This window comes from Nelumbo nucifera, chromosome 6, assembly GCF_055504915.1.
Source record: "Nelumbo nucifera cultivar China Antique chromosome 6, China Antique-T2T, whole genome shotgun sequence".
Classification (NCBI taxonomy): Eukaryota; Viridiplantae; Streptophyta; class Magnoliopsida; order Proteales; family Nelumbonaceae; genus Nelumbo; species Nelumbo nucifera.
The window spans coordinates 8,639,149-8,652,715 of record NC_142654.1 but is presented as its reverse complement, the minus strand read 5'-3'; the positions used below and the strand labels follow the sequence as shown (position 1 = coordinate 8,652,715).

The following is a 13,567-nucleotide window of genomic DNA, read 5'->3' as shown; positions in this document are numbered from 1 at the left end:
TGCGTAGGGCAATTAGGGATACAGACATGGATAGCTTGGTAACTTTGCTAGCCTCCCTTGAGATTGTCTTCCTAAACCTTGCTAAGGAAGACAACCGATTTTAGACCCCTTCTAGCTTTGGTACCTTTTCTTGTGCTTCATTCTTTGAAACCTTAACTCAGCCTCCTATCCCCTTTGGGTTGTCCTTTCCAGCTAAGGAAATTTGGAGCAGGCCTATTCCTCCTCGGGTTGGTTTTTTTGTTGGGAAATTTTCCTGGAAAGAATCAACACTTCAGACTTACTTCAGAGAAAGAGACCCAACTATTGTGTACTTCCTAATAGATGTGCTCTTTGTAAAGCTGATGGGGAATTTGGCTACCACCTCATGGTCTCTTGTAAGGCTGCTAAAACTGTATGAGAGTGGGTTTTCTCCCGCTTTGGGTGTTCTTGGTATCCTCCGGAGAGTGTCCAAGGTTTGTTTTCTCCTTTTTTCAGTTGGCCTAAGAAGCGAGGGAAGACTATGTGGAGGTGTATTAGGGCAGTGGTATGCTGGTCATTGTGGGAAGAAAGAAACTCACGTATTTTTCCTGACAAGGAAAAAACATTGGAAGATTTGTTAGATCGAATCCTTTTAAGGGCTGTCCACTGGCTAAAATCTTTGGAGTTGTTTTCAGATTTTCCTGTGGATGACTTGCTAAGAAACTGGAAAGAGATTGCTTCCATTGCTAGATGCAAGAGGACTCTTTGTCCGTTTTGGTCCCCTCCCCCCTTGGGCTTTATAAAGCTGAATTTTGATGGCAGCAGTGTAAGGAATCCAGGCCCTTTGGGATTGGAGGAGTTTTTAGGAATGAGGAAGGGATTGTTATTGCTTTATTCTCTGGCCCTATTGGAGAAGGTGACTCTCTTAGGGCTGAGATCCTTGCAGTGCTTGAAGGAATTCAAAGAGCAAAGGAATTAAATATCAGCCGTTTGATCCTGGAAGGTGATTCGAAGGTGGTGGTTAGTTGGTTGAAGACAGAGGACAGTGGTTTGTGGAACTTTAACAATGAAAAAAAACAGTTCTTATGGCTGGGTAGGGACATTGAGATTCAGTACAGCTGGGTGAAGAGGAGTGCCAACTCATTTGCGGATGGGTTGGCCAAGCAAGGAGTGAATAGGGAGTCTGTATTATGGGCTAGTTTTTAATCTTTTCTCTTTGTACTCCCTTTGTTTTCTGTTTTTGGGGAGCTAAGATATTTTATCTCCCCTCCTGTATCCATATTCCCTCTTTTCTTTTAATTTCATGAAGCTGGTTTTATTGATAAAAAAAAGGAGTTCTATTGTATTTGATCTTGTGTATCCTAATCTCTGTGCATCCATACCCGTATGGACCCACACCCATACCCATATACCCATATCCATACCCATACCCACATGGATCAATACTGCTCACTCAAGTGGTCAGCAAGGCCTGCCAACTGCCTTGCTGATTCTTTGGCTAGAGGTTGAATTTGTAGTCACTGAACAGTAAAACAGTCTTGTATTTTGAATGCTATTATAAACTTCTCTTTGTATCAGTTCTCTTTTCCCAACTTTTGGGAGAAGAGCTTCCCTTAAATGCTCAATAAATTCTTCTTAAGTTTGTCACTGATGCTCATTAGTCCCTTTTGTGTTCACCAATAATGTTCTTATACCAACTTGTGTATTCTGTAGATACTTGGTGCATTGAGAGAGTACAAGATAGGAGTGGTCCCTCAATTTGTTTTTATACTAAACATGGATTACATGTAAACTACATATAAACCTTGATTAACATAATCGCTAAATTTAAAACCATTTTCAACACAGTAAAAAAAATTAAGATTGATATTACAGAAAGGAAATCCTAACAAACCTGAGTGCGGAGAAGCTCAAGACTAGAATCAGCAAAGCTGTCAGTATCATCTCGACCCATCAAAGTCAGTATATAGTCAAGCAATTGGTCTCTTCTTTTCAAGGGAAACGATGCACCACTTTCAGCAGCATTGATGACAGCACGACCTGCATTACCAGAATAAAATACAACTGGTAGAAAAGTCCCAGTGCCCACTACACAAGAAAAAGTACTTCCTTTTGCCATGCCAATAACACCCTGAACAGAGGAAACACTGAGCTACCCGCCCACCCAAAAGAGGCTAATACTAAAGATGGCAAAAGGTAACATACAACAGATCAGCTCAACAATAAAACAACCTGCACCATATTTGAGAAACTGCAAGATTCAGACTGTTCCCAACCCACATGGACCTTAAAGCTCATCTTATAGACACCACCACCAATCTCATTGTCATTAGCATTGATAATTTATCTCTTCCCACCCCTTCTTGTCCACTAGTGTTTTCCTTCTTAAATTAACTAGAAATTTGGTTTGAGTTGGTCAGCTTGTTGATGATGGAAATTTTATTATATTTTCTTGTGATACAAGACCACCACAGAAGGTAAGATGAAAGAGGTGCATAGAGTTGGAAAGTGGTTTGTGTTGGAATTTGATAAATCGATAGTGTCTTCCAGGTTATTTGCATCATCTATTTTTATCTGATTATTTTCTTTCTATGGCTGATCTAGTAAGGGATTACAGTGGTAGAATAAGTGTGCAAAGAATAACATCAAGAGTATTTCTGTCATTGTACTGCTTCTTTCATAATGAAGAAAAAGTAGGAAGATCTAGTTTATTTCTGTCATCGATAGTGTCTTCCATATTATTGCTCACTCAATATGGTAATCTAGTTTATGCATTGTCCTAGAACTTCACATCAAGTGCAACAGTGAAGATCTATCTTTCATTTGTTTACCATAATCTTATTCTCTCACTTCTTTTGCAATTTACTTACTTTCATTTGTTTACCAATTCACCACCCTCAATACCCTTGGAATGAATTAATGGATTTGGACCAGCATTTAACTAGGCCTAGACTCAAGTGGTGAAACTCACAATCTCATAGACCGTATGATTCTTTCTTGGAAATAAAATTTTTCGATCCACTAGATCTTAATTTTTCCATCTTTATATTTCTTCCTTCAACTATTATTTGCATTTTTAAGCACATGTTCAGGGTATGATTTTATTCATATATATCATAGCAAAGAAAAGAAACAAATGTAATTTGAACTTACATCCCATCGAAATAATAGAAAAAAAGAATGTTAGGTCTGCAAATCTGGTTTCTAGACACTAATGCGCACCTAATAGATCAATAGCAGTGATAACAGCTTGCTTTGCTGTATGGCAGCGGACATGAAGAAGACGTGAGAGCATATTAGTCCCCTGACACCACAAAAGGTTAACAAATATGACTGCTAATATTTAAGGATACAGACAACAAATATGAAAGGAAGCATTACTAGAAGTTAAATCACCAAAAGATTCATTTTGAGAATATATTTCATGCACACTGTATGTGAATTTGAATAAAAAAGTTCACTATACTTCAAGGTTTGATCAGTTTCCAGTTTCCACAAATTATACTCAAAACCAGTTACCAGAAACCAAAAACTGTGATTTTCATTAGGAAGATGAGGATGATATTATACCACAAGTGCATCTATTCTTGCTTCAATAACTGTTGAAGGGGCATATCTTGCGGCATATCCATACATCAAAGCTAAAGCAGCATGTATATCATCAGCATCTTCCATTTTAACTCTTTCAGAGAAGAGAGAGAGAAACCTGAAAAAAATGAATCTTTAAACTCTTTAGCTCAATTAATGTAAAATCTGTGAGAATGGATAGAAAGAAGCAAAAAGAACACAAACTTGTAATACCTTGAAGTGAAAAAACTGAAGTTAACATAAATTTTTGTTTTTTCCTCATAGAACAACTAAAACCAAAATAAGGACTTCCCATTTAGCACAACTATGATAAGAGTATAAGACCATGTTAAGGTAACTGTATATTCACTAAGAGGAAGGTACTAAATGCTTACATGAGAGGATAATACAAAAAAGGATTGTAAACACCAATTCTCAGAAGAAAAAAGTTATGAAGTAAAGCCACCGATGTACACACACACCCCAGCTCTTGCAAGACCATGATCTATCAACTACTGATTTAGCTACCTAGCAATACAGAAAGGAGAGTACGTCTCTAGAGATGAAGACTTGGGAATGATCTAAGAATATAATGTCATTTCTCTCTAAGTCATCATTGGATATACTTGGAACATTTAAAATTTATCAAATAAAAGCTAAAAGAAGAAGAAAAAAAAAGAGAATACATATTTGAGAGAAGCGAACATAGATCTTACCACTCACTCTCATTGCATTTAAACTTAAATAAATTAAAGAATTACAAATATAGCATCATTAACAAATAGGAGAAGACTAAACTATCCTGCATACTGACTCTTTGCATTACCATACTCATCCTCAAGTGGAGAATAGACATGCATCATATTCAACTTTCCAAGAGTGTCATCCAACTTAGAAGTGGTGACACCCTTAAAAAATCAGCAAGCCGATTTTCACTTTGTATGGTAACCACACCTCCTGGAAGCCACCTTTGATAACAATGTCAATAAACTTTATAATGTTTGGTGTGACCATGTTGTATAGGATTATGAGCAATGTTAATTCCCACCCAATATTTTAAAACGTGAAGACGTGAGTTGCGTGACGCGAGGCGTTCCACTACCTAGAGGCGTAGTTCAGAATGTAAGAGGCGTAAGCCTCCTTAAGAGGAGGGTGGTTAGGAGGAGGAGGAGGAGGAAGGGGGATCTCATTTTTTCTTTATTTTTAATAAAAATCTTTTATATTAAGAAGAATAAAGATGCATAACATTAGTTGAAGGGGGGGGGGGGGGGGGGTCTTGTCTTGTCTTTTCTTCCCTTCCCTTTCCTTTTCTCTTTTTTTCTTCTCTTTCTTTTTCTTTCTCTTCCCTTTCTTTTCCTTTCCTTTTTTTCCTTTTTTCTTTTTTTTTTGTCTTTTTATATAACATGTGCATGAGGTGTACGCCTCTAGCACGCCTTAGAGGTGTTAGCGCCTCTGGCATACGCCTCAGGGCGTTTTGGGTGCGCCTCCAGGCATACGCCTCCCACGCCTTTTAAAACATTGTTCCTACCTTATTATAAAAATACGACTTCATTAGACTAAGAACAACCAGCCCCAATTCTCCAAGTTTTCAACCACAACAACTTTAAGACACAGATATTGCCATGTATTCTATTTCTGCCCTAGAATGAACCACAGCCAATTGCTTCTTGATTCTCCAAGTTACTAGATAACTACAAACTAGAATATAATAGCCAAAATTTGAGGAGGTTTGAATTTTGATAGGAGATATGAAAAGAGAGAGCTTTCAAGAGTAAAAGAGGTAGGGGAAGAGGCAGAAGGGAGAGAAAACCTTCATGATTTGTTTTTTGTATTGAGCCCATGGTTTAAAATGTCTATTTCCAAATATTTCCACAACATATTTCCATTTACATGGGTATTGACATGAAATATTACCATAATATAAGTTTACATATTTTCCAATGCACTAAAATCCTTTATATTGTTCACATCAAGTCTTATTTTGTAGTTTTATCAAATATAAGGTTTTGACTTTACATGTTAATAGATATCATCCAAATAATTTGTTCTAATACGACTTCGTTTTCTTAAAACCCATTACATTTCCATGTTTACCATTATAGATGACTCACCCTTCTTATTTTCCTTTAATATTTTTAGTTATATAATTTAATGAAGCATACTTGGCATTTTAATATATTGGACTTAAACATAGTAAAATAATACTTACGACTAAGCATCAATGAATAATAATATAATATATAATAATTTTTTGATAATTAACAGGAATTTCATTAAAATAAGAAGAATATGTACAAGCTTACATTCTATTTTACAGAGGCTACATCCTGTGCCCACTAATACATATTACAACATAGCCCAAAACAATTGATCCCTCACCACCCCTTGCCTTGCTAAGGTATCAGCCATATAGTTAGCTGATATTTGAACCCACTACACTTTCACTATCATACATCTTGGTGGTATTTGGTATTGTGGTGTTGTGCTAGTGTTGTGGAGCCTTTTCACTACTACATAGGCATTTCCACTTGAACAAACCAAAATCATGTTTGGTTGGTTGATCAAGTACATGTTTTGTACTTGTCTTTTCTTGGGTCATGTTAAAGTGACTTTTGAAGGAAACACCATTTGGATGATGTTTCCTGCTCAGGGGGGTGTTGTGTGGGCGTTTTGTCCTATGAGGTGCGTAGTGGCAATTACATGTAATGACAACAATCAACAATTTAACACTGTACTTTGTACCCGTAACACTTTTTTCTTGTTTTCCAATGCATGAATCAGCTACAAAAACAACGCTGTTTTTTTTTTGAAACAGTAAGGTAAACACCCTCCTTTCAGCCATCTAATTCTTTTAATTTCATTTCTATTTATGTCCAGAGTGCTTCCTCATGATTCCTCAACCATCCTACCACCACCACCTTGGAATACCCTTCTATGATCAAATTTTGTATTTCATTTTTACTCTTCTTACTTCTATCACAGCAACAACTTATGCCCTTGAAATGGTGTAATTATTTCAAAAGCATCATTTTTATCACACTATAATAATGCAGTTATTTAAAAGAGAATGTGTTTTTAAATATCAAAAAATATTTTCATAGATTAGTTTTCACAATGATAAAAAACTTCTACAGTATATCTATACAAAATTTCGATATTTCCAAATACTTCATATTTTTAACCAGTTGACATTTCCACTGAAGACACGTTTTAAAACTTGCACAGTGCTAATATGTAGAGGAGTCTAAGCATGACTAGTTCCTCTTTTATACTCCTCCCTGCTAGGGGTTTTTCTTTCTTATCCTTCTTATCTTAGTGGGCTAGGGACCTGTATTCTTCTTGTTTTGTCATTTGTTCTTTTAATAGAATATTTAACTTACTATTAAAAAATCACAGAAGTGGTAATAAGTAGAAGGTTCAAGCAGTTGACCGGCAACAAAGCAGTTGCAAAATTATGTAAAAGAAGAATTCCTCCTTGATGATATCATGTGTAACCTTTGGAAAAAGTTTAGTCCAACATTATCAAGAATATCTTTCAGCTTTTCCAATACAGTATCCAAATGTGAGGATGCAACCTGCAAATAACAGAACTTGTGAATCATAAAGATGGAAAGTAATATAATAAAGAGCAATCAAACCAGTAAGCAGGCATACCAGCCCCATGCCTTTCGCTAGACCAAGCCTATTTGTGGGCACCGAGATATTAGCTTGTCTATACATCCAGTCAATCTTCTCACGAACATATGCCCTGTCATCAATTTTCTGGAGAAGCATTCCCAGGCATCTGCACACAAAATGTGGTAACAATATTTGTAAAGGCTCCTACTATGTTTCAAGGAAAAGAAGTATCTGACAGTTCTCTTCAGAGACCCCCTTCTTTCACTGATCAGTAACAAGTTTTATCTGAAAAATGAGGGAGACAAAAGTTGTGTTTGCATTAGGGTTCAAATCTTGGAATTTGGAAACAGCCTCTCTGTATGTGCAGGGGTAAGGCAGCATACCTCCTCACACCCCATATTGGTGGGAGCCTCATGCACAAATATGTTAAAATAAGCATTTCTCTCACCATGGTTTTAGGAGGGGTGTCATGTCTTAGAATAAACATCTCACTCACTAGAACTATTGAGAAGATAGCACAAATATGCTTAATTGAAAACATCATAGTAGTTCCGAAAATATCTAAAAACCAAGAAAGAATATCCATATAAAGTAGTACCTATGAAGTAGTGCTGTATGTTCATCATCAGATGTATAAAGTTCATATTGTTTGGTAAAAGCATTTCCCAAAGATATCAACCATTCAGGGTCTTGAATCACATCCAAAGATTCTGCAAGAAACTGTTTAACGTAGACATGTCAGATGCATGCTGTTAAACAAAATGTTCATCAAAATAAGAAGTCATGATGCATTAGTTTCCCTCAAAATCCATGTTCCAATCTCAAAATTCTAAGGACTGTAGCACATGTGAAGTCCCACCTCATACTCCATGTAGTTTCACTTAATCTCTAGATGGTTGATGTCAGATGACGGTATCTGTGAGAACATCATTTTGTTTCTTTCTGCTTTTCACATTTTCTAGTAATATGTCACAATTCACCCAGAACAAAAAATGTTACCACATTCAAATTAGAGATGTTAACTCAACATTGTAGAGTATGGAATGAAAACTCTCAAGGGCCACTTCCAGGTTTTCCTTTCCACAGAAAGTTAATCAGAGGGTTTGTGAAATTTCTAGTGTTCACACATTTCAGCCAAACCCTTACCACCATGGTGAAAGAAATTCATATGGAAAATCATATGTGAAAAAATTTTGTGAAATTCATATGGAAAATCTAACATGGCACAATAATTTCAAACTCTGCCTCATTAGCTTCAAGTTAATGTTAAAATACTCCCATCACTGCTCAAGCCCATGTCTCTTAGAGAGGAACCAAAGGGAAAATGTCATGCAGGTAGCTAACAATGAAACCTGACGACCTTTCGGAGCAACTAGAAGCCAAAACACCAAATTTGCATTGAAAAACAAAAGACTTTAATATCATGCTTTTAAGAAAATAAAATACTAGCACCTTAATACCTAAAAATCAATTCTAATCAGTGATTAACATAATTGAAGTAAATTTTAACCAAAATCAGTCTTTGGTAGCAGCAGTAGTATAACAATAAGATGAATGCTTCCAAATTCAGTAAACCTTACATTAATAATCATGTTGTCCCAAGTCTCTTGATAAGCAGGGTCCTGCTTCAAGTCTTCCGTATCACTGACATATGCCTTCATTTTTGGAATCTAGAGCTTACCAAAACAAAGACTTAATAAGATCCTTTTGCACATCACCATATTAAGATATATATACTTCTAGTGTTGGATTAGTAACAAGATCACTAAAATTATTAATGAAAAAGAAGAAAAAGAAAATAGTACTAGTAGAGAAATGCAAGAAAAACCAGATTGAAGCACAAAATCAAAGGCTGTCACTCTACAGATTCCCAAACACCATAAAAAAAATAAAGTTCCCTAATAAGATAAGACAGAAACTAATACAGCTCACCCCCTAGAAACCCCATCACAAGCCAAGGAATCAACCAAGTCATTGGCAAATGTCCGCAATTGATTTTGCGGACCTGTCACTCAACTCGTGGAAGAAAGTCCTGGCTCAACCTGCAAATTTCTGGGCTTGGGCCTAGGTATTCTGTCCAGGCCCAGTCCAGCCTGCATCAAACCTGGAAATTTGCAGACTGGGCCTGTGTGTGTATACATATTATATATGTATATTAAACATGTTGTCCTATTATATTTAACTCAAATTAACCCTTGATAAATCCTTGGAAGGACCAAAGGAGGGCCTAAAGCAACAGGAATGCTTCTCAAAGTGGGTAAAGCAGCCATGTATCCTAACCCCTAATAGTATTATTTGTGGTGAGATCTTGGGACTGCTATCCAATGTGAACCCAGACATTATACAGATTTCACAACAGGAACTGCAAATGACTCATTGTCTGCGCAAAAAACTTGTTGAAAGATGACTGACATGCTGGTAGCCATTATACAAGAGATTGGTTATATCTTTCAATACCTATCAGTGAGAAAATCATAGTAAGCACCACAGCATTGTCAGACGAGAGATGTTCCACCCAGAAAAAAAAATGTACAACATCATTCTTTTTTTTTTTTTTGATGAACAACAGAAACTAACTTAATATATATAAAAAAAAAAAGATCCACATAAGGATAACAAAAAACAGAGACCACCAACCCCAAAGAGACAATACAGAAGGAGCAATGCTGAGTGTGCATCTTCACCTAAACCCCATTATTCATAGTACATCTGCCACCTCATTTACTGATTTGGGCATCCATTGAAACAAAATGGTTGAGTTGTGTTGAATGGGACTGTAAGAGACCCAAAAAGGTCGGACCTTGATGGTGGGAAGCATGGAATTTTCAAAAGTTCTTTCAGCCCAATCAAGATAATATCGAATTTCAAGGAGAAAACAAATTTTCTCTATGGATCGATCAAGGATAATCAACCAATTTGATTTCCAAAACATGGAAAGAATGTTACCTGATAAAGATGCCACAAATGTAGCTCCCAAGATGGTATAACATGCCCAAGAAATCAGCCAAACTTAAGTTTCAAACTGAAGATGGCGCAGCTCATTTCCAAAACTTGATGTAGGTCAAACTTTGTGAGAATTGAACCTTGCTGATTAAGTGTATGGCAAATGTACATATCTAATCCGTTCATTGTACAGCCCAAGGGCTATTTAAGGAGGGGCCTCTCATTTGGTGGGGCATCCAAGAATTGTGTATGCTTGTCCATAAAGTTGCCTAAGTGTGTGGGTTGAATGTGGTGCCTAACTTGTTCCTAAGAGCTGGGAGTGCAACCTAGACGGGAACCCAGACTTGTGTTGTGACGGACTGTTGCCCAAGTGCTGCATGAGACACTCGTTGGAGACTAGGTCCATGACACTTGGCTATCTTTGAAAAACTCTCGCCATTCCTGAATTCTCCACAAGAGCTTCATTAATATGACACTTGTCTTGAAAGTTGTTATTTTTCTTTCTTCCCACACTGTCCAAACCACAGTATCCCATCTACATTTCCATGTAATCTTGCCCCTTTCCTTGGAAGGTGAGGTGTCCTTGAAAAGATCTCCCAAATTTTATTAGAGATTCTACTTCATCCAAAAATTTTCCAAATATTTGACACAAATAGACAGAAGATTAACAAATAAAAAGAAGATTCACTACAAGCTTTACAAAGGAAGCACATATGAAGTGATAAGCACCAGGAAGGCCTATGCTTCTAGAGAAGATCACAAGTACTAACCATTAGATGAAAAACTTCCCAATAGAAAGACCTAACTTTTGGAGGGACCAACACTCTCCAAATAGCCTTAACCAGAAGCCCAATTGAGAATTTAGAACCCTTAGAGAGCTCCATGAGAAAAGAGGCACATGAAGAGATACCTTAATGGGGAATTTCCCCCCACCACAGGTCATAACAGAAGTTGTGCTTGTCCATGTTCTTGCATCCAAACTAGGTAAATTTTAGGTCTCAAATTCATTACAACAAAGAATTTGTTTGTTAGCATACAAATTTTTAGTCACAAACTCAATTATCAGAATCAGCAGCCAAATAATTTCACTATGCAATCAATTTAACTGCTAAATTTACAGCAGTTATCACTTTTAACATTATAGTACAATTTGTACTCTTATAAATTTATTTTGAAACATATAAAATCATGCTTTCTATAAATAGTCTACTAAGAATCACAAATGCTTTTGGCATGAAAAGGAAAGTGTACTAACATCCACAGAGAAACATCAACTATCCAGTATTTCAAAGATTCCTACTTAAGTCACATACCTCATCTTGCCAAAATAAACTGACATTCCTGGGAAAGAGAGGTCCCAAATAGCACAAAACCTAGAAGAAGCAAGAAAACGAAATGGAATTAAGAAAATGGTAATTAATCAAGATTTATACCCATCTCAAACACATCATCCTAGTGACTAAAGAGTGCCTAGTGACAAAACACAAACCAGAGATTTACAAAGTACAAACGACCAGATCAACATAATATTTTCAAATCCACTATAATTTCCTTAATTCATAATTTAAATTTAAGGAACCTGATGTAATGTATTTTATTCTGTTATGTGTCACAAGGGTGTTTTTGTCTTTTCAGCTTATTTTATGTTTAGTTGCCCTATAATATAAATATAACCTCTGGCGCCACCACCCAGAACTTTTTGCTTCCTCATATTTTTTCTCTTCTTCTGGAAAACATGGTATCAGGGCGGGACGATACAGTCTAGACCTTCTCTGATCTGATTGTAGCCTTCTTTTCTCCTTCCTTGGACTGAGAATGGAAAGAACAGCTTTGGCCCAGGACTGAGAACACTTCGGCTATTTCCCTTTTCTCTCTACCTTTGCTAGGACATTAAAAGGACACATCCAGAGATCTGTGGATGATCGGTTGAGTGCCTTTTTAGAGGTTGGTGACTCTTTTTTCCTCTTACAATATTTGTTTGGGTTGGAACTTCAAAACATTCACTCGGACAGAACAGGGGTGAAAGTTTAAACCCTTTTTTAACTCCTGGTTCTTGGTAGTAAATCCAAGAACAGGCTGATCTGGGCATTGGCCGAATGGTGTGAGGAGAGATTTTAACCCTTTCGTGTGGATCTGGAGATCCAAATCTGTAGAGTGCATTATGCTTCTGGAAAAATTAGAAGGGACCAGCATTTCTAGATCTACAGAAGATGGTTTCTGGTGGAAAGAATGCAAGGCAGATTTACAGTTAAGTCATTCTACAAAGCATTAGTAAGAGAAGAAATGGGCTCAGACCAGTTAAAAGGAGTATGGGGTAACCCAGTTCTCCCAAGGGTAGAAGCCTTCGCCTGGCTGGTGGCACATGACAACATGCTTACCTCTGATCACCTGAAATCCAGGGGACTGCATCTGGCCAGCTGGTGTTATTTATGCAATCAGGAAGAAGAAACAGTCCTCCATTTGTTCTTCTCATGTAGCATAGCAAGTTTCATATGGAAGTTCTTCTCCTTTCTATTTGGGATGAGTGTCTTCCAACCAATGACTCCAGCAGAGATCTTCACCTTGTGGCCAAAGCTCAGAGGCAGTAAGAAAGCCAGGATTGTTTGGAGCCGTGTTCCTTTTGCAGTTTCTGGTCTATTTGGAAGGAGAGAAACAGAAGGGTTTTCGAGAACAGGTCTGAAAGTATAGAATACATGGTAGCTGCAGTGAGCAATCTGATCCCAGACAGGGTACTCAGACTCCCAGATTTTGATCAAGTTTCCAAAGCTGATTTGCTGGAAAGTTTCTGGAATGCCCTTGACTTACAACCTTGTAATGAAGCATCCTTTTCAATTTGAAGTTTAGAATGTATCTGGTGTGTCAACTAGACAACCAATGGTGCTAGGATGTAATTCCTTTTTCTTATTTTAATGAAATTTCTTTTTGATTCTTCAACTGCAGTAAGGTTGTTGATGCTTGTGTGGCTTAGAGAGGTCTGAAAGACCTTTATGTGTGTATGACAGGAGCAGCTGTGTTTGGGTGTGATTTTTGTATTCAGAAATACCTCTCGGGAGTGGTGTTTCAATTCTGTTAGGGTTCCTGCCATCATTTGTGAGTGGGTGGTCTCTCTCTCTCTCTCTCTCTTAATATATATATATATATACATCAAATCAGGGTGGACCGAATGGTGGGAATGATACATTGAGTTTTCCCATGACTATCACTCCCTTGGATGGGTGGAATTATTCGGCATGGTTTAAGGAGATGCGGCTGCATATTACAGCCAGAGGTAAGTCAGGGCATATTAATGGGAAGGTAAAGGAACCTAGATCTGGCACGACTAAACATGATAAGTGGGACCAAGAAAACTGCATGATTATGTCATGGCTTTTTGACATCCATGATGCCTTCTATTAAACAGAATTTTATGTGGGCCAAAACAGCTAAAGAAATATGGGAACAAGCAAAGGCAACATACTCAGAACAAAGGCATTATGCTAGG

At 37.2% G+C, this 13,567-nt stretch overlaps 1 protein-coding gene across 5 annotated transcripts in view; it reads right to left on the bottom strand.

The window, feature by feature from the left end:
- The window catches only part of LOC104604583 (ARM repeat superfamily protein), a 123,423-nt gene that overhangs the window by 41,582 nt on the left and 68,274 nt on the right, over positions 1–13,567 (bottom strand). For all 5 annotated transcript variants that reach the window (XR_016077378.1, XR_736427.3, XR_016077379.1 and 2 more), the window contains exons 21-28: positions 11,400–11,459; positions 8,724–8,813; positions 7,742–7,863; positions 7,180–7,309; positions 7,021–7,100; positions 3,529–3,664; positions 3,181–3,262; positions 1,853–1,998 (exon numbers count right to left, since the gene is read on the bottom strand). Coding sequence is in view for 1 of the 5 variants with exons in the window: in XM_010268994.2 (XP_010267296.1) it covers positions 1,853–1,998; positions 3,181–3,262; positions 3,529–3,664; positions 7,021–7,100; positions 7,180–7,309; positions 7,742–7,863; positions 8,724–8,813; positions 11,400–11,459 (846 nt within the window). In the remaining 4 variants the exon portion in view is untranslated. The remainder of the gene's footprint in view (positions 1–1,852; positions 1,999–3,180; positions 3,263–3,528; positions 3,665–7,020; positions 7,101–7,179; positions 7,310–7,741; positions 7,864–8,723; positions 8,814–11,399; positions 11,460–13,567) is intronic.